This window comes from Megascapheus bottae, chromosome X (genome assembly GCF_031878675.1).
Source record: "Megascapheus bottae isolate mThoBot1 chromosome X, mThoBot2.hap1, whole genome shotgun sequence".
NCBI classification, from domain to species: domain Eukaryota; kingdom Metazoa; phylum Chordata; class Mammalia; order Rodentia; family Geomyidae; genus Megascapheus; species Megascapheus bottae.
The window spans coordinates 59,207,474-59,230,390 of record NC_143547.1 but is presented as its reverse complement, the minus strand read 5'-3'; the positions used below and the strand labels follow the sequence as shown (position 1 = coordinate 59,230,390).

The 22,917-nt window shown below is 34.1% G+C and overlaps 1 protein-coding gene across 1 annotated transcript in view; it reads right to left on the bottom strand.

Moving 5' to 3' along the window:
- Positions 1-22,917, bottom strand: part of Pcdh11x (protocadherin 11 X-linked) — a 571,726-nt gene that overhangs the window by 267,752 nt on the left and 281,057 nt on the right. Inside the window, exon 4 of the mRNA XM_090325895.1 lies at positions 16,179-16,208. Coding sequence (XP_090182021.1) covers positions 16,179-16,208 — 30 coding nt within the window. The remainder of the gene's footprint in view (positions 1-16,178; positions 16,209-22,917) is intronic.

Genomic DNA, 22,917 nt, shown 5'->3' with positions numbered 1-22,917 from the left:
CAAATGCGAGAAACCATTGAGTCTGGCTTACTTCACTTGATATGATTTTGTCTAAGTCTTTCCATTTCCTTACAAATGGGGCGATGTCGTTCTTTCTGACAGCAGCATAGAATTCCGTTGTGTATAAATACCACATCTTGTTGATCTATTCATCAACTGAGGGGCATCTGGGTTGGACTTCCCTATGACCCAGAAATTCCACTACTTGGCATTTAGCCAGTCATCCAGAAACAAAGACATATTAAATCCACTAGCCCAATGATGTTCATTGCAGCACTATTTACCATAGCAAAGATAATATCTATATTTTCTAAATAGTTTTACTTCTGTTTAATTTCAGTGACTTACTTCAATGTCCTATGATTGAATATTGTATTTACAAATATACAAAAAATACATTTTAACAAAAACTAAATAAATGTCCAACAGTCTGAATGCAAACAAGTAATTATTGAGGTTTTTTATTGCTGGGGTAATGTATAAAGGGGTTACAGTTACATTTGTCAGATATTAGATACATTACTTCTCACACACTGATAGCCCTTCTCATGTTTTTTCCCCATTTCCCTCCCCCACCCCTTCCAAATTATCTTGTTTTCCCCCCTTCCTTTTCCTATTTCAAATAAACATATTTCAATATAGCAATTTATTGAGCTTTATATCAAATTTATTTTTCTACCATGGGAAGAATAAATAAACTTTAAGATTAAGAATAAATTTGTATTAATAAAGAAAATTACAGATTTAGATAATAATGTCTAACATGTATTAGGATGATATATACTCTTTATTAGTACTTCGTAAGTAGTAAGTTACCCAATTTTATAAGAATTTCCTGCTTTTTGGGGCCGGGAGTTTGGCCTAGTGGTTAAAGTGCTTGCCTAGCATGCATGAAGACCCGGGTTCGATTCCTCGGTACCACATACATAGAAAAAAAAGCCGGAAGTGGTGCTGAGGCTCAAGTGGTAGAGCTCTAGCCTTGAGAAAGTCCAAGGACAGTGCTCAGGCCCTGAGCTCAAGCCCAGGACTGGCAAAAAAAAAAAAAAAAAGAATTTCCTGCTTTTGATTTGAATCAATACAGGTTAATTTTATGTCCAGAAAAATCAAATGATTTATGTCTACTGTATTGCAACAATCAATGCATGAATTGTATCTATTTATTTATTATTTTTTATTTTGTCCATCACGGGGCTTGAAATCTGGGCCAAGACTTCCTCCCTTAGCTTTTCATCTCAATACTACTGCTCTAGCAGTTTGAGCCACAGTGCCACTTCCGATTCTCAGGTGGTTAATTGGCGATAACTCTCAAAGACTTTCCCATCCTGGCTGTCTTTGAACCTTGTTCCTCAGATCTCAGCCTCCTGAATAGCTAGGATTACAGGTGTGAGCCTTGTGCTGGTTCCAGCACATCATTATTTCTGAGCAGTGATATTACCATTATTGTATTTCTCATGGAAGAAAATTTTGAAAAAAATATTCAGGATCCCTGAAGTAGCAGTGAACTAGGGGATGTTACGCATATTATTGGTAAGAATATTGAGGGATTCATCATTAGCGTTAATCAACATCTAAATTTGACATCTAAATTTGATATTTGGTTAGGGAAGGGGGTAAAACAAGATGAGGCGAAAGGGAAGGGGGAGGGAAATGAGGACAAAAACATGAAAAAGTGTAGCAATGTTTTTGAAGTAATGCACCTTCTATCTGGCAAATATAACTGTAACCCTTTTGTTAATTAATATATGTATAATCTCACAGAGTTTCCTGCCAAGGCTGTATCTGAACTCCAATCCTCAGATGTCTTCTTCCTGATTAGCTAGGATTGCAGGAGTGAACCACCACTGCCCAGGAAAGTACATGGTGTGTAAATCACAATTCCTGTCCCCAAACTCCTATCAACTCTATAGGAAATAGAATGCAAGTTTATTAACTTTGTAATAAATGTACATTTTTCTCTAAAAAGTGAGGTCTTTATTTTACTCTTAAAAAGTAATCCACCTATTCCATTTTGAATCCTGTTATGTTGTTAAAGAAACAGATAAGGTATATGAATACTCACTATCATATAATGTCAAACTTTATCCAGCTCCATAGTTCTAATTTAGTTAAGTGTTTATCTGAGTAATAATGCATACATTTTTTAGAGTTTAAAACGAAGTGCTAAAGAGACATATGTCTAATAAATTGTCTGCCAAGATAATAAGATTTTATACTTTAAGGACACAAAATAAGTCTTTGCAGGGTATTACTATAAATCTTACAGAACTAGGAATTCTGTGAACAGCTTGCATCACTACAATAGGACATGGTGATACAGTTCAGTTCATGACTGTAAAAGATGAGAATATGTGCCTACAAATATGCCTTAGTGGCATAACCATTATTTTGAGCGATTTTTTGAGAAATCACAAAAACTGGAATAACTCTGAAAAGCTATCCTTTAGGGATAGAACTTTAAATGTATAAAGGAACTGCCTCAGAAAGAAAAGAATAAATTAGTAGAAAACTGATAGAGAAAATGTTGATTCATATGCATGTAGCAATGTACTTTTTTAATTTGTCTATTTTCCTGACTATTGAATCCTTAACAAGGCCTTTGTTCACACCCTTCTTTCTTTGTTTCAGAAGATCATGATAATAGTGGGTGGGCTCTTGATATCTATGGGAATATGGTTATAATCTATAACTACTCAGGATGCAGATGACTTATTTCTGTATTGCTGATTCTTGATTAATTTTTCCCACAAAGCTTTTCAGCCTCCAACAAAGACATGCTGCTCTTTAAAAATCTAAAATATTCACTTTATTGTTTAAATAAAGCACATTAGGCATTTACCTCGCTTTTCTAGCACCATTTGTTTTTTGAGAAGGCATGCCTTCACAAAATTAAAAACCGAAAACAGTAGCTCCCACAAGGATTTAAATGTACATTAATAAGCTAAATACTTCATACATGAAAATTAAAAAAAATGTTTAAACTTGATCATCTGTAGCTCATGACTAATTCTAGAGACTGACATCTGAAGATCATGTTCAAAGATAGTTCAGGCCAAAGTCTGCAAGAATTTTATTGCCAATAAGCTATCCTTAAAAAGGCCAGAAGTGGAGCTATAGCTCAAGTGGTAGAGTTGTAGCCTTACACAAAAGATGCTCAGGTTCAGTGTCCAGGTTCTAATTTCAAGCACTAAAACTAGCACAAAATAATATATATGCATATATGTTTATAATTTATATTTTAAAATTTATATTTTGATTATACTTGGTCTAAGCTGTCTTCATTCAGACTATGGACAGGGAAAGCTTACTGTATTTAATCCTAAATTCAAACCAATTTCTTTGGGATTTATGCTAGAACTGACTCATACTTTATTTATCTCAATGAACAGGAGGTAAATTTATCATGAAACTGTTTTCTTTTTAATTTTCTTTTTGGAAACACAGGATTATATTCTAGGAAAGAATTTGTGATGGGTAATTGAAAAAAATTATTTCCCTTACTTACAATGGTATGTATCTACTTTTCATCTATCTATCTATCTATCTATCTATCTATCTATCTATCTATCTATCTGTCTATCTATCTATCTATCTATCATCTATCTTTCTTGCATATTCAGTGGATATTAAAGATCTTCATGATAGCAAAAGATCATGAAGTAGCTAAATTTGACTTCATATATGAAAAAAGTGATTTTATTATCTATGACTTACTTTTTCAAAATGGTACGAACAGACTTTTCATGATCAAGTACATTAGCAGACAATATTAGAAAACATTTTCAATAGTTTTTAATTTGCATGTGTTGGTCCTAGACTTGAATTCAGGGCCGGGAAATGAGTGTTTCTTGACATTTCTGTAATGAAAATTCAAGTTTGGAATAGAAGTATGATTGTTTTAATTTGTTTGACATTAGATATATAAATTCTAATCTGAGATGTATAGTTTGGACTATAAATTTCAGTGAAACAGGTGAGTTAGTCATGGACTTCATTAGATAAGGCTTATGTATTCTGTATTGACTCAGTTTTGGTTGGAATTAAATAAAGAGAAGCAATGAATTCCAACAGTGGTTAGCAAATAAATAGTATTGAAAAACTAGCCAATTTGTTGAACTGTACCTACACTTAACACTATTGTACATCAGAGGACCTGGAAATAACACAGTTGATACATATTAAAGTGCTATGCAAATAAACTTTTCAAAGTTTTCTTCTTTTCTATTGCATGAATAGAATGGAGTTTCAAAGCCTCTTACTTAAGGTTGAATGCCTATTGTTACTTGCACATTCTGAATAGGGCAAAAAGCTGAAATGAATATGGATGACTTTATTTCTGAATATTGACAATACTATCCCCCACACAGATGGAAACATCTGTTTCTAAGAGATGTAATGGTTTTATTCTGAGGCTATAACGTGAGACAATGGTAGATGTGTGGGATTGCAACATTGTAGTGTAAGGTTTAGAGATTTTAGTGAAGGTTAAGGGAAGAGATGTGGTGTGATCATGTAATCCATACCACTCTTTCCTATAGATAAACGTAGAATTTTGAAAGAAAGAAACAAACTAAGCTGAACAATTCATGCAATTGAGACTATATAGTAATTAGTAGAAAAAATAAGTACATTATCAAGATTTTAAAAATAGCATTCAACAATTATTGTTCCAGAATGTTTTCATACACATCATAACAGTTTTCACACTACTACATTTATTAAACATTAATTTTTTCTTGAAAAATGATATTCACATATTTTATTTATTTTTGCTAGTCCTGGGCTTGTGTTTAGGACCTGAGCACTGTCCTTGGGTTTTTCTCGAGGTTAGAGTTCTACCACTTGGGCCACAACACCACTTCTGGCTTTTTTCTATGTATGTAGTACCAAGGAATTGAACCCTGGTCTTCCTGCATCTAGGCAAATACTCTACCACTAGGCCAAATAGAGGCCCTCTGATATTCACATATTTTAAAGAAGAGGAAAGGAACTACAAGATAGAGAGGAAATAAAAAACAGGTAAGTCAGAAGTATATTGTTCTTAAAATGACTTCTATTTTAGGACAGTAGGATTTCAATTAATATTCTGAAATTTGAATCCCATAGATTGTAAAAATAATATATAAATAATTGAAAATATTTGTGCAGTTTTTCAGGTCATAGTATAAGTTAACGAGAGGACATTATAATGACTTTGGATTAAAACCTAGAGCTTAATGGAACATTAATACCATTAATGACCAGTCAAGTAACATTTTAGTACAATTTTGTGGTGGTTTTCTCCAAATTAGTTTTCAGTGGACTGTGAAAATATAATCTGTTATAATAGTTTGGACATTGAATTGGGAACTGCATATAAAAAATGTAAGAAGCCAAGAATGATAATGGTAATATGCGGATATAGCTATCAACAATAAGGAATTTCATAAAGTAGATGATAATGGGCCAAATTAGTAACTGGAGTACTTAATGAAAGGAAAGCTCACGTTAATAAAAGAGTATAATTTTAGAATGTAAACCGGTGCTAATAACATGGAAGGACACTGAAAAATCATGAAATCCTTGCAAGCAAATGAAAATTGATTCCAGGGAAGACATATAGATACATACACCCATACATACATATATACATACATACATACATACATACATACATACATACATACATACATACATATATGTAAGGACTACAGAATCAATGAAACAGCACTTGAAGACATGATACAAGCAAGTGTTTATCTTTGATAATAATCATATTCACAATTGTAGCACTACCAAGTGTAACATCTATCGATCTTAAGTTTGTGATAAGCATAAATGGGAGGTTACAAAAGATCAATGTTTTTTTAAAATTATCTGCTACATTGGATCATTGATCAAATGTTTAACCAAATTACACACTTAGTTAAATAAATATAGACCAATTCTAAGTAAGAGTATGTTAAAATTCTATTTCAAAATCCTTAAAATGTACCTCAAAATAATGTTCATGACCCTAGTAAAGCAAATTTGCAATGCTTACCTAGAGCTTTTAGCGCAATTTAATCTTTTCATAACACAAGTAATAGTAAACTAATTTTAATGAAAAAACTAGTAAAAATAAATGGTAGAAATGGCATCCATAATTGCGGCAGCAATTATGATTTTTTATTATTGCATTTTATTGTCGGGTGATGTATAGAGAGGTTACAGTTATATTCATCAGGTAGTAGGTACTTTACTTCTTGAACAATTATACCGCTTCCCTGTTTTTCTCCCAATTTCCTTCCCCAACATCATCTTGTTTTCCCCTTACCTCCCCTATTTCAAATAAATATGCATATGTAAAATATACCAGATACCAAAATCAGTTAGAGTCACAGCATGAAATAAAACATAAGGAGAAAAAAAAGAAAAGAAATAACTTCAAATACTATATAAGAAACAATAATCCCAAACAAATTTCTTGTTTCCATATCCTGGAATTCATTTCACCTCCTTATGACCTATCAATCCCACTCCTGGGCATTTACCCAAACATCCAGAGACAAGGCCATACTAAAGCTACAAACACACTCATGCTGATTGCAGCCTCATTTATCATCTTTAAGATATGGAACCAACCCAAATACCCCTCAGTAGATGAATGGGTAAAGCAGGTGTGGTATTTATACACAATGGAATTCTATGCTGCCATCAGCGAAAGTAAAATCACTCCATTGGCAAAACAATGGAAAGAGTTGGAAAAAATCATTAAGTGAAGTAAGCCAGACCCAAAGAAATAGGCTCCACGGGTTCCCGCATTTTTAATAATTAATACACACCTAGGGTACTCCTAGCAGAGAACCACGATAGCTCAAAAGCTATGTGCATCTGGTCAATTATGAATTTGATTTCAAATAATCAGTAGATCACTATGCTCTAAAAAGTTACAGATGAAAATAATTCCTTAGTAAATGTAAAATATTTAGATATATCCTTTCAGAAACACATGATTAGGATTGGTTTCATTTTGAGATAATCTTTAAAAACATGTCAATGTGCCATTCTATATTCTAAATCCTAAATTATGGTTTTAGGAAAACTTCTAAAGAAATAATTTCCAAATCCATTCAGATTACTGAACACAGGAGGGAATGAAAAATCATCTTGGAGAAACCAGCAAAATGACTATGTTAAAACTTGTTTGCTCATTGTCCAGATTTCTTATCTTTATATAACCTTGGACTGAATGATTCCACACATTTTAAAGGTTTGGAAGGAATAGCTTTTACTTACAGTGAGACTGTTTGTTCTCTCTTTTATGCACTACATTATTTAAAAATAAGCCACTTTGTAAATTCACCTCAGGCAGACACAGGAAATCAGAAACATACTCCTTTGAGAATCTCAGTCAGTTCTGTTTCTGCCATTTCCACTTTAGAACTTTAGTGGACATACTCTTTAACCAGCCAGACAATTTGTGTAAAGCTTGAGGGCAATTTAGAGTTATGCTTAGCCAAAGAAGGATGTGCTCTTGAAGAAAAAGTACCTACATGAAAACATTTCTTTAAGATGAATAACAATAGAAAGCATATCAATTAAATCTAAAAGCCAGGGTTTTTTTTGTTTTTTTTTTTTGTTTTTTTTTTTTGCTTTTTTTTTGGCCAGTCCTGTCCCTTCAACTCAAGGCCTGAGCATTATCCTTGGGCTTTCTCAAGGCTAGACCTCTACTAGTTGAGCCTCAGCACCACGCTGGCTTTTTTTCTTATGTGTATGGTTCCGAGGAATAGAACCCAGATCTTCATGCACACTAGTCAAGCACACTAACACTACACCAAACTCCCAGCCCACTTTTTGTTTTTAAAAGGAATTGCATTAATGTTTATTTGGGCTCAAAAAGGTTTTTTTTTCTTTGTTGTTTTTTTTTTTTTTTTTTTTGCCAGTCCTGGGCTTGAGCTCAGGGCCTGAGTAATATCCTTGGACTTTCTCAAGGCTAGAGCTCTACCACTTGAGCCTCAGCACCATTTCTGGCTTTTTTCTATCTATGTGGTACCGTGGAATTGAACCCGGGTCTTCATGCATGCTAGGCAAGCACTCTACCACTAGGCCAAACTCCCGGCCCCAATACCCATCAACAGCACAATATATATATTTTTTTCATCAGCACATGGAACATATTCCAAAATAGACCACATTTTAGGACATAAAACAAACCTGGGCAGATTCAGAAACAGTGAAATCATTCCCTGCACTCTCTCAGACAATAAAGGTATCAAATTGGAACTGAATACCCATCTACACCAATGAAAACCCTATAACTGATGGAGATTGAATAACACATTGTTGAATCACCAGTGGGTCATTGAAGAGAACAGAAAGGAAATCCAACAGGTTATGAAATTTAACAAAAAGGAGCACACAAAATACCAGCTCCTTTGGGACATGGCAAAGGCAGTATTCAGAGGAAAATTCATAGCTCTGAGTGCCTACAATAACAAATTGGAAAAATCACAAACCAACAATTTAATGTGTTACCTTAACCTCCAGGAACAAGAGTAACAAACCAACCCTAATCCCAGAAGAAGGAAGCAAATTATTAAAATCAAAGCAGAATTAAATTAATTGGAGTCTAAAAAAACTATAGAAAGAATCAAAAAAACAAGGAGTTGGTTCTTTGAAAAAATTAAGAAAATTGACAAACCCTTAGCAAATCTTATCAAAAAAAAGAAGAGAGCATACCAAAATAAACAAAATCAGAGAAGAAAATGGTAATATCATGACAGAACTTTCCAATATCCAGAGCACCATGAGGGAATAATTCTCAAACCTTTATGCCAACAAATTTGAGAATCTGGAAGAAATGGATGAATGCCTAGATAATATTAACATACCCACACTTAACCAAGAAGACATAAACCAACTAAACACCCCTATTTCAAGCACTGAAATCGAAATGGCAATAAGAGACTTCCACCTAAGAAAAGCCCAGGGCCAGAGGGATTCACAGCTGAATTCTATAAGGTCTTCAAACCAGAGCTCAAACCAATACTCCTCAAGCTCTTCAACAGAATTGAAAATGAAGGCTCTTTACCAAACTCATTCTACAAAGCGTGTATAACCCTCATCCCAAAACCAGACAGATATCCATCAAAGAAAGAGAACTACATACCCATTTCCTTGATGAATATTGATGCAAAACTCTCAACAAAATCCTGGCCAACCGTCTACAACAACTCATCAAAAAAAATTACGCACTATGATCAAACAGATTTCATTACAGGGAAGCAAAGCTGGTTCAACATACGCAAATCAATTAATATAATTCAACACATCAACAGGAGCAAGGACAAAAATCACATGATTGTCTCAATAGATGCAGAAAAGGCATTTGGCAAGATCCAACACCCCTTTATGTTAAAAGCTCTGGAGAAACTAGGAATCCATGGAACATTCCTCAGTATAATAAAGGCTGTATATGACAAACCCACAGCTAGTATTATACTTAAGAGCGAAAAGCAAAAGCCATTCCCTCTAAAATCAGGAACGAGACAAGGATGTCCACTCTCTCCACTCCTCTTTAACGTTATTAGAATTCCTAGCCAGAGCAATAAGGCAAGAAGCAAGCATAAAGGGGATCCAAATAGGGAAAGAAGAAGTAAAACTTTCCCTTTTTGCAGATGACATGATTCTGTATTTAAAGAATCCTATAGACTCCACTGCCAAGCTGCTTGAGCTGATTCAAACCTTTGAGAGGGTAATAGGGTACAAAATTAACCCTCAAAAATCAACTGCCTTCCTCTATGCCAACAGTGAGAAGAATGAGGCAACAATCAGGAAAGCAACTCCTTTTGCAATAGCTTCAAAGAAAATAAGGTACCTAGGAATTACCTTAACTAAGAATGTAAAGGACCTTTTTGATGAAAACTAAAACCCTGTTAAAGCAGAACTGAGGAAATGGAAAATCCTACCATGCTCCTGGATTGGAAGAATCAACATCGTGAAAATGACAATCTTGCCAAGGGCTATATACAATTTCAATGCAGTACCCATCAATATCCCAATTTCATTCTTTAAAGAAATAGAAGAGGCAATCCAAAATTTCATATGGAATAATAAAAGACCCCGTATAGCAAAAGTCATACAATGAATGATTGTTGTCCTTAATGTACTATGTTATCTCTCATCTCTTTTGCTATCGCTTGATTATCTCATTTTGTTACAGTATCTTACTTTGTTATCTGATATATTGGATATATTTGTATTTGGTTATTTGAAATTGGATAAGGAAGGGGGAAAACAAAATGAGGGGTGGGGGTTGGGGGGAGGGAAATGGGGACCAAGACATGTGAAAGGGTATCAATGTATGGGAATTAATGCACCACCTATCTGTCAAATATCATGTAACCCTTTTATTAATTACAATAAAAATATATGAAAAAAAAGAATGAATGAATTGTGAAGTGAGGATTTTACTTTTATTATGCTGTTTGAATGCCACTAAATTTCCCATGAAATACAGTATCTGAAGAAAGCATAGAAAAATTGTCTATTCTAAATCAAACATTTGAGTTAAGAGTCTAAATATAAGTTCAGTTTAGTGAGGTCTCTGAAGTAATTTAAATTTAAACCCAGGGATGTCATTGAGACATTCTCCTTTTCTTTGATGTTTTCAGGATCTAAATGGTAATAAAACATTCATCTATATACTATATTATTAGCTTATATAATGTGTTACCCTACATTTCTCCAAATGTAAGATCTGAATTAAACAACATAAAAGCCATATTTCATAATTCATTAACAAACTAAATATGTGAGATTCAGAGTTTCAACAGGTTTTCAACTTTTTGTGCAAATGTTTGCAATGAATCCTAAGTTAATGAATGTTCTGATGATTAATACACTTAAGGTTTGTAGCTTCTTGAATTTCATACCAAAAATACCATTGAAAAGGTATATACCAAAGAAATGAACCAAGTATAAAAGTCATAAAAGACAGAAATAATCCCTATGGCTTATGTTAACCATAACATATCAGGCTGGTTACAGAATATGTAAAATAAACTAGTGAAAAAAGGACTTGATTGTGATTTTATATTATCATTGTTGAAAGAAATATTTCAAATATTTTTCCCAAAAGATCTCTAGCACCTTATAATATTAACTATGTTAAATAATACTAAATATAATAATACTTATTTTAGATAACAGAAGACAGAAAGAGAAATGCAGAATGCATTTATAATATTTAGGGCATAATTTGTGAAACTAGAAAACTGAGCGATTGGTTGGGCTCAGAAGGGATGGAAAGAATGATGAAAAGGATGACATTGACCAAGAGGCATTTTACTCATAATCTGACATGTTGACATTTGTTTTATTACTTAAGGAAAATAAAAATAAATTAATAAAAGTTTACATTTTACTAATTCAAAATTTTATCATTTCTTTTATTTATTTATTTATTTTATTGTTGGGGTAATGTATAGAGTGGTTACAGTTGAATTCACCAGGTAGTAGGTACATTACTTCTCACACATTGATTCCTCTCTCATGTTTTTTCCCCATTCCCCTCCTCCTCCCTTCTACCAATCATCTTGTTTTTCCCCCTTCAATTTCCTATTTCAAATAAACCAATATACATATATACAGTATACCAAGTAACAAAGTCAGATATAGTAACAATATGAGATTAACCAAAGGGCAAAAAAAGAGAAGTAACATAGTACATTAAGAACAACAATCACACGATAAAGCTCTACTTTCTATATCTTAGAGATCCTTTCATTTAGCCTCATCCTATATGACCTTATATACCTAGGTTTTGAGCTATTGTAATCCTCTGCTAGGAGAGTCCTAGATGTCTACTAATTATTTCAAATGATGGAAACCATTAAGCCTACGTTCCTTTGGGTCTGGCTTATTTCACTTAATATGAATTTTTCCAAGTTTTTCCATTTCCTTACAAATGGGGCAATGCCATTCTATTTATTTTTTTTTTTACCAAATCATGTTTATTGTATAAACACTTTTAAATGTTCTTAAACCAAGCCCTTTATAAAATCAGGTTTTTCTTGGGCAGAACATGGTGGCTCACACCTGTGATCCTAGTTACTCAGGAGGCTGAGATCTGAGGAACAAGGTTTAAAGCCAGCTGGGGCACTAAAGGACCTGAGATTCTTATATCCAATTAACCTCTAAAAAGGGGAGGTGGAAGAGCCAGGAGATTGGCCTAGTTGTAGTGTGTTTGTCTAGCATGCAAGAAGACCCAGGTTTGATACATACATAGAAAACAATAAAAGCTGGAAGTGGTGCTGTGGCTCAAGTGGCAGAGTGCTAGCTTTGAAGAAAAAGCCCAAGGACAATGCTCAGCCCCTGAGTTAAAGCCCCAGAACTGGCACACATACACACACACACACACACACACACACACACACACACACACACACACACACAAATAAAGGAAGTGGGGCTTGGCTCCTGGATAGGGTGATAGCCTTTAGCTGAAGAACTCAGGAACAGCGCCCAGGCCAAGTTTCAGCCCAATGGCCCACAAAATGAAACCCAAACAAACAGGTTTTTTTTTTTTTGCTTTATGAGTGTTCAGATAGGCTTAAGTAGTTCTTGCTTGGATGAACAAGTTACAAATTCTGAATTTTAAGATGTGCTGTAGGATTTGTTTTTAGGTTCCCCTACTGGTTTTTTTTTTTTTTTATTGAAGCCATTTACCAATATGCAACATTTAAGGTATTTTTTCTTTTATAAAAAAAAGAATTCTGTAAACAAATTATTTGACTTCAGACTTCTATTCTATTTGTAATTCCATAACACAAGTCAGATGTGCAAGCTTCCTGCACTGCTCTTTTCCTTCCTGTAAAGGAGCTTTAATGTATATTATGAAGATTGATTTTTATACAAGAATACTTTTTTGTCATATTGACCCCTACATTTGGCTGGAACCCATGCCTTACCAAGTACTGGATTGTGGAATGTGTCTATTTCATCAGCTTCCTGGAAAACACTTATCCAAAACAATACACTTATCCTGTTGGACTCCAATGAGCCATTGTTTTGCTTGTCTAGATGTATAGCAAAGACTGTATACAGCTCTCCTTGCCCTCCTAACCCTATTAAAATTCAAAAGCCTTTCTTGATGAAATGCTAATGTCGTGTATATTTCTTAGATCTTTCACCCTGTTTCAACATCTAAGATCCAGTTTTACTTGACAAAATGTTCCCTCCCAGTGAATATCATTTGTCAATGTGCCCATACATTTTGATTATACTGACATTTTAGAATCTGATTTTCAAGTGTTATCCCTTGAAATATCACAATGTTATATCCTAGATTTATTGTGAATGATGGATGTTATATACAATGTCCTGAATATATTCTGAAAAAAATGATCTCCATACATAGCCCCAGCTGGGTTAGAACTCACAATTTCCTTTCCAATCATTGGGATAATACACATGAGCCAATATATAGTATCCTAACATAAAAAAACTGCATTGTCTTATTTAGTCAATGTACTGGAAAAATTTTTAATACCAAAGATCTGTGGTACATATATACAATGGAATTCAACAGAGCCAACAGACAAGATAAAATAATGGCCTTTGCTGGGAATTGGAGGACATTAGCACAAATCATGTTAAGTGAGATAAGTCAAGACCAAAGGAATAAAAGGTATATAGTCTTCTTGATATGTCTATATTAGATCCAAACAGTACAAGAGTAATGACTCAATATTCAGGTACTCAAGGTCATTAACATGATGTTGGAGATATAAATATAACTACATACACTTAAAAAACTTTGATGGGATATATGCTCTATAGGCATAATGTTACATTGTATAGATCAATATGTATCTATGACACAAACTCAGCTAATTTCAATTTTGATCTTAAATTTACGTGCAGTTTGCTTATATCCCATTCTTGAATACATTTTTTGTTAAAGTTGACATTTGAAATATGATGTAAAAATCAGTGTTAATAAAATCTTAGAAAAGAAAAAGATGGAAATTTTGTAGTCACCTGGAGAATCAGAAAGTTCTTCAAAAGCAGACATTTCAAATATGCCTTATTCTCCAGATACTGACCTCCTGAGTAGCTAGAATCATACAACTGACACCACAGCACTTGATTCCCTGTTTAGTTTTTTCCTGGGATTTTAGATGATATGGGTTTAACATTTCAACAATATGGATGTAACTCACATTGTCCCATCTCTAACTTCTCTACTGCTCCCAAAGGACTTGCCCAAAACAGCGTAAATTAAATCATACTGAAGTAAATGAGGGCTTTTGTAACTAATGTCCATTGTTTTATATGCCTTGAAAATGTTTTGTACTAAAATACATAATGGTGGGGAAAAAAGTGCAAAGCTTAAATAATGAATAAAGAATGAACAAATGGTACACTTACAAATTTGCTAGAATGATGTTGGAAATATTTGAAATATCTAAACCCCTATCCACTTACTTATATATTATGTTCTGTACACAGTACCTGCAGTGAGATTTATTTTCTTTGCTTTCCCACTTTTAACTGGAAAATGCTTCTTTGAACTATTGCCTATAAGGCCATATAGTATGAAGCTAATTGAATGGACCTCTAGGATATTGAAACAAAAGCCATATAACGAATGATTGCTGTCCTTAAGGTGCTATGCTATCTCTCATCTCTTTTGCTGTTCTTTGTTATCTCATATTGTCACAATATCTCACTTTGTTATCTGATATATTGGATACATTTGTATTTGGTTACTTGCAATTGGACAGGGAAGGGGGGAAAACCAAGAGAGGGTTGGGGGGAGGGTAATGGGGACCAAGACATGTGGAAGGGTATCAATGTATGTGAATGAATGCACCTTCTATCTGGCAAATATCAATACAATACAATAAAAAATATTTAAAAAAAAAAGAATTACCTTTCCGAAATCCACCATTCCAAGGTCACAGTATTTCTCAAAATAGTTTCAAGAGACATTTTAAAACTCTCAGGAAAGTATATTGATTTAAAACCTCAATCTAGTTTGTTTTGTTTAAATCTGGAACATTAATGTAAAATCATTTTGTCATTATTCACATACTCCATTTTCAGGAGTATGCAAATCCAATAACATGGTACTTCCTGGTCTACCATATACTCCTCTTGGAAAGTTCTTTACTAAATATCAAATATAGTCTTTCATACTAGAATGGGATAATTTATAATAAAATTTATATGCATTTAACTTATTAACAGTAACATTTTAAAGGCTACCATGAATGGTTTTCAATGCTTCCTGAAGTTAATTTGCAAAGACTGTGTCATTTTAAGGGAAACACATTTCTTTCACATATAATCTCTAATGAGGAAACCAAGAAAATCAGTAATGGTAGTCCAGTTTAGTGAGAGTTTAATCCTGTGAGCAAAATGGTTTACTTCTAGTAACAGCAAAGTAATATTTTCTGTGTATTTGAGAAGGACATAAATTTTCACATAAAGCTTAAGATTTTGGAGAATATTATTTTGCTGATCCTCTGAGCCTTAGTTTATTTTTAGTTTCCTTGTGATTCTAACAAATATCTTCATGACAAATTCACTAACATTTGTTGTTAATACTAAAATGTGAAATGACACCAAAATATTTCCATTATATTGCCAAATTACCATAAAATAACTGTACTACCAGAGTATTCACAAAATAATGCTGTTAACAGTGTGTTGTTTTAGCACAATGAAGAATAGAAAATATTAGTAAGAAATAAAATGCGATTTGAAATTTCTTTCAAGATTGTGTAAGCAACATAAGATGTGGAGATAGCTCAGCTTGAATTTCTTTTACAACAGAATTATAACATCTGTCATCTTAAATACATTTGAGGGATTTTTTTTGTAAGCCATGGGGCTTGAACTTGGCCTGGGCACTCTCCCTGAATTCTTCAGCTCAAGGCTAGCAGCCTACCCTTGAACCAAGCTCCATTTCCCATTTTCTAGAGGTTAATAGGAAATAAGGAGTTTCAGGTCCATTTGTTCTCAGGCTGGCTTTGACCTTTGATCCTCAGATTTCAGCCTCCTGAGAAGTGAAGATTACAGGTATGAGCCACTGCACCTTGCAAATACTGATGGTTTTAACACCATTGTGAAACCACTGAAGATTCTGGAATTTTAACAAAAAATAGTGCGATATATGTTGAAATCAAATTTTAGGAAATTTACAATCTTACCTTTCCTGCTTTTTTCCCCTCAGATTTCCACTGCTTTAGGATAAAATGGAGGCAAGGAAGGAAAGGAAAAACAAAACAAACACAAAAAGAAGAACAAAAATAAGCTCCAGTTTAGTAACTGCAAATACATTCTTTAAAGCATGTCAGTTTTCCCAATATAATAGTACATTATTTCTTTCTACTGTAACTGCTTTCACTTTAAATGTCTCAAAATAGTATCATTAACAATAGTATAACAGTACTGCAAATTTCATTCAGCAATATAAAGTTATATAAAAAATTATGATGGGCATGAAATAATTAAGTACAACACTTTTCTTGAATAGTTAATAACCAAGAAATGATACTTTCAATGATATACTTTCATGAGATGCTTTCTTATGTCATTTAATATACATTTGTTTTTAAATGAATGAACCTTTATTTCAAGCATGACCCCATTTTTATTTATATAGTCAGAAATTAGAAAAGGCCTGAAAACTTATAAGATATGATACAGATATGAGGCCCTTGTCTTTTGTACGGCTAGTGCTTTCTATTTAACTTGCTAGCTAGGTCATTTTTCAAATGGTGCAGTTTAATGCAGTCCCATTTGTTAAAACTTTATTTAATTTGCTGTGTTTGTGGACCTTTATTAAGAAAGTTTCGAACTACATCGTGAAATTGGCAATCTTGCCAAAGGCTATCTACAAATTCAAGGCAACACCCATCAATATCCCAATGTCATTCTTTAAAGAAATAGCAGAGGCAATCCAAAATTTCATATGGAATAATAAAAGACCCTATATTACAAAAACAATTCTTAGCAGAAAAAACGGAGCACGAGGAATTTCAATACCAAACTTTAGACTCTATTACAGAGCTATAATCATCAAAACATCTTGGTTCTGGCACAAGAACAGGCCTGAAGACCAATGGAATAGAACTGAGGACCCAGATGTTAAACCACAGACCTATGGCCACCTAATCTTTGACAAGGGAGCCAAAAAAATAGAATGGAAGAAAGACAGCCTCTTCAACAAGTGGTGCTGGCAGAACTGGTTAAGCACCTGCAGAAAACTAAAGTTCGACCCTTCTATGTCACTCTGCACCAGGATTAACTCCAAATGGATCAAAGACCTCGAGGTAAAAGCAGATACACTGAAAACTTTACAAGAAGGAATAGGAGATACACTAGGTCCCTTGGCACAGATTGAAACCTTCTTAAAAAGGATTAAGAAACACAACAAATCAGAGAAAGTCTGGCTAAGTGGGACTGCATTAAACTGTAGAGCTTCTGTTTGGCAAAGACATAGCTAGCAAATTATCTAGAAAGCCTAGAGAGTGAGAGAAGATCTTCACTAACCATACAACAAAGGCCTCATATCTAAAATATATCAACAGCTCAAAAAACTGAATCACTCCAAAACTAATCTCCAAAGAAACAACCAGCACATTAAAAGATGGGCCAAAGACTTAAAGAGAGTCTTTTCTGAAGAAGAAATAAAAAAGGCCTACAGACACATGAAGAAATGCTCGACATCTCTGGCCATAATAGAAATGAAAATCAAAACAACTCTAAGATTCCACCTCACTCCAATTAGAAGGCCAGGATCAAGAAATCTACTATCAACAGATGCTGGAGGAAATATGGCCTGGAGGGATCACTTCTACACTGTTGGTGGGAGTGTACACTCATTCAAACACTATGGAAAGCAGTATGGTGTTTCCTCAAAAGACTAAACATAAAGTCCCCTAAGTCCCAGCAATTTCACTCCTTGGTATTTACCCAATCATCCAGAAACAAGGACATACGAATTCCACTAGCACAGTGATGTTCATTGCAGCACTCTTTACCATAGCAAAGATATGGAACCAACTTCTCAGTTGATGAGTGGATCAACAAGATGTGGTATTTATAGACAATGGAATTTTATGCTGCTCTCCAAAAGAATGACATCACCCCATATGTAAGGAAATGGAAAGACTTAGAAAAAATCCTACTAAGGGAAGTAAGCCAGACTCAAAAGAACATAGGCTCAATGGTTTCCCTCATTAGTCATAATCAGTAGAAACCTTGGGTTCTCCTAGCAGAGATTTGCAATAGAGCAAAACCTTTATACAAAAGGCCATATAGTAAGATGCTAAAAGAAAGGATCTCTAGGATATAGAAACATAAGCCATATAATGAATGATTGTTGTCCTTAATGTACTATGTTATCTCTCATGTCTTTGCTGTCCCTTGGTTATCTCATATTGTTACAGTATCTCGCTTTGTTACCTGATATATCAGATATATTTGTATTGGGTTATTTGAAATTGGATAGGGAATGGGGGAAAACAAGATGAGGGGTGGGGGGGGGAGGGAATTGGGGACCAAGACACATGAATGGGTATCAATGTATGGGAATTAATGCACCATCTATCTGGCAAATATCATGTAACCCTTCTATTAATTATAATAAAAATATATGAAAAAGAAGAAACAAAAGCCACATAACGAGTGATTGTTGTCCTTAATGTCCTATGTTATTTATCTCTCATCTCTTTTGCTGTCCCTTGGTTATCTCATATTGTTACAGTATTTCACCTGGTTATCTGATATATTGTATATGTGCATATTTGGTTATTTGAAGTCGGATAGGTAAGGGAAGAATACAAGATGAAGGGTGGGGCTGAGAGGAGGGAAATGGGGACCAAGATATGAGAAAGGGCATCAATGTGTGTGAAGTAATGCACCTTGTCTGTGGTGAATATAATGTAACCCTTCTATAATTACAATAAAAATATATGCCAAAAAAGAAAGTTTGAACTGTGCCAACGGATCCTAGTGTATCTCCCATTACTTCTGGTAAAGTTTTGAGAGCAGCTGTTTTTACCTCAGGTCTTTGATCAATTTAGAATTAATTCACATGAAGGCTGACATATAAGGATTAAGCTTCAGTTTTCTACAGGTTCTTAACCAATTTGGCCAGCATCATTTGTTAGACTGTCTTTCTTCAATGTTATTTTTTGTCTCCCTTTTCAAAGATTAGGTAGCCATAGTTCTGTGGGTTGATTTCTGGGTCTTCAGTCCTATTCCATTGGTCCTCAGGCCAACTCTTGTGCTAGTACCAAGCTGTTCTAATTACTATAGCTCTGTAATACAGCACAAAACAATTGAATGCCTCAAAAAAATCCTCAAAGAAACAACCATCTCATTAAAAGTTGGAATAAAGACTTAAAATGATACTCCACTGAAGAGGAAATAAGAATGGCTTGTAGACACATGAAGAAATTCTGGACATAACTGGCCTCAAAAGAAATGCTAATAAAACCAACTTTGAGATTACACCTCATTCCAGTTAGAATGGTCATGAATAGATGCTGCTGAGGATATGGATAGGAGAGATCTCTACTACACTGTTCCTGGGATTTTAATCTCATCCAACCACTCTGTAAAGCAGTATGATGATTCCTCCAAAGACTAAAGATAGAGCTCTCCTATGACCCAGCAATCCCATTCCTTGGCATTTACTCTAATGCCTAGAAACACGTACATACTAAAACTATTAGCACAACGATATTCATTGCAGCATTATTTACAATAGCTAAGATATGGAACCAATCCAGATGCCCCTCATTAGATAAATGGATCAAGAAGACGTGGTACTTTACACAATTAAATTCTATGCTGCCATTAAAAAGAAAAACATTACCCCATGCATAAGGAAATGGCAAGAGTTGGTAAAAAAAAATCAGCCAGACTCAAAGGTCATAAGCTCCATTGTTTCACTAATTTGTAATAATTAGTACACATCTAGGATTTTCCTAGCAGAGGATCACAATATCTCAAAACCTATGTCCATATGGACATAGAGTCTGAGACTAAAAAGATGATCTCTAGGATATGGAAACAAGAGTTTTATCTTTGCCATTGTTGTTCATAATGTACTATGTGAAGTTATTTCTTTTCCCTCCTCCCCCCACCCATGGTTAATCTTACATTGTAACTGTATCTGAGTTTGGTACCTGGTATACTCTCCATCTACTTATTTGTTTATTTTAAATAGGGAAGGCAAGGGGGAAAACAAGATGATTGCATGTGTGGGGGAAGAGGGAGAGGGGGGCAAAAACATGAAATGGGGTTATCAAGGTTAGAGAAGTAATGTACCCATTGCCTCATGAATGTAACTGTGACCCCTCTATACATCATCCCAACAATTAAATACAACACAAAATCATATTCAAACATCTATAGAGCATGATAATACCATCTGAATATTAAATCAATAATTTTGACATGTCTTTGGGACAACTTAGTTTAACTGTGGTCAGATATCTCTTGATTAAAAATCCACCATGAACGCATTTGTTAATTTATTGAAGACTTCCCTACCCCACTTCACAATCCTCAGGAGACAGGATAATTTACTTTTTAAGGCTCAAAAAATATTTAGGTCATTTTTCCTTAAAGACTCATTCTCTTCTGTTTCGGAAGAAAATGTTATACGATAAGTGGGGCAAATATCTGTATTTCTAGATAATGATGCTCCCTAAAGCCCTTTCTTCTTAATTTATGTCACTTGTCCTTGTTTTTTTTTTACAGTGAAGCAAAAATTTCTTAGAGAACCTTCTTTTTTTCTTTCATATATTTTTTATTATAATTAATAGAAGGGTTACATGATATTTTCCATATAGATGGTGCATTAATTCCCATACATTGATACCCTTTCACATGTCTTGGTCCCCATTTCCCTCCCCCCACCCCCACCCCTCACCTTGTTTTCCCCCTTCCCTATCCAATTTACTGAATTTTATCCTTCTACTTTTTATTCATGTACCTTTTCCTCCTTTTCCCCATTTAGTAAGTTATTACTAGAACAAAAAGATACAATATTCTACCATTTCAATATAAATCTGGAAGCGAGAAAGTATCTGGACACAGGTACAGTTAATAATCCAAGAAAATAAAAGATTACATCACCTTTTAAGTGTTAGGTTTATATTTATGATATTCATATTGCAATATAAAATAAATATTTGAAATTAAATTTCTTTGTTACAGCAAAGGGATATGAAGTGATTGTTGAAATATTACTTATTAAAATTCAAACTACTATATAACACTTAAAAAACTGCAAACAAAATTACAGAAAAAAACCTGGGCACGGTGGCTCATACCTATAAATGTAGCTACTCAGGAGGCTGATTGCAGTTCAAAGCCAGCCTGGGCACTAAAGTCTGTAAGACTTATCTCCATTAACACCAGAAAACTGTAAGTGGTACTGTTGTTCAAAGGGTAGGGTGGTAGCCTTGATCTGAAGAGCTCAGGAACAATGCCTCAGCCCAGAGTTCAAGCCCCAGGACTGCAAAAAAAAAAAAATCTACAGAATAAATGGGTGATCATTTAAGACAGACTTTGTAATTTCTATCCAAAGACAATAGATTTAGTAATGTTCATATAAACTTTATTTTTTTATAGATCTTCCATGTTTGGAAGGATTTATGCAGAATAGATAAAACAATAGAGTGAAACTTTCAAATTGGATGTTAGAACAATTTAAAAAATGACCTATGAGCAGAATATCATAGACTATATGAAATTCCTATCTTCATTCCAAGAGCCTTAGCTTTTTTATTAAAGATATTTTACATCATAATTCAAATGTCAAGTTTAAAAAACAAGTATTCAAGAATGGAATCTCTATATGCAACCACAGACACATAAATTTAAGAACAAAATTAAAACCAAACAGATTTTGTATGTCATAGATACATGTCAATCTATATATTATTATGTCTATAGAATATATATCCCATCATAGATTTATATGTCTATGTGGTTATATCTCCAAGTCCATGTCAATGACCTTGAGTACCTGAGTATTGATCATCACTCTTGCACTGTTTGGATCTAATATCCATATATCAAGGAGACCACACACTTTTTGTTCTTTTGGTCTTGGCTTATCTCATTCAACATGATTTGTTCTAGTTTCACTCACTTTCTAGTGAAGGCCATTATTTTATCTTATATGGTGGCTATGTAGAATTCCATTGTGAATATGTATCACATTTTTTGTATCCATTCATCTGTAGTAGGGCACATGGGTTGTTTCCATCGCTTGGCTGTTGTGAATAGTGCAGGTGTCCTTGTTTTATCTTGGGTTATAATGCTCAGAATAAATGCCCAGAAATGATATGGCTGGGTCATAGGGAAGATCTATTTTTAGTTTTTTGAAGAACTTCCAAATTGCCTTCTAGAATGGTTGTAGTAGTTTACACCCAAAGTGTGGTAGGGCTCCACAAGAGCAATAGGTTCGAGCTAAGACCCAGCTGTGATTATTTAGCCACATAGATATTTTAGTTTTTGCCAAGAAATATTCTTTTTACGTTGGCAGTAGAAACAGATGGAAGTGTGACAGACATATCTGCTTTCCAGATATGTCTGTTGAAACAATGTTCTATTTTTAATTGTTCAAAATTTACAGAAAGCAACTTATGTGTGTTTGCTGCCATGATGGACTTATTGTCTCCACACACTTGTGAAATGTGAACTTCTGAAGATATTGCTTGTGTCTATTAAACGTATGCACGTTTGCAAAATGTACATCAAGCATGAAGCAGTAATGACAATAAACAACAGAATAACAACGATCTTTCTTATTTACTATGATGACAATGAACAGAATAACAATCATCTTTCTTATTTACTATAAGGGTATTGCATTTCAAAGATATAAGTACCAGATTGCTTATTTCCATGATCTCCCCGTTT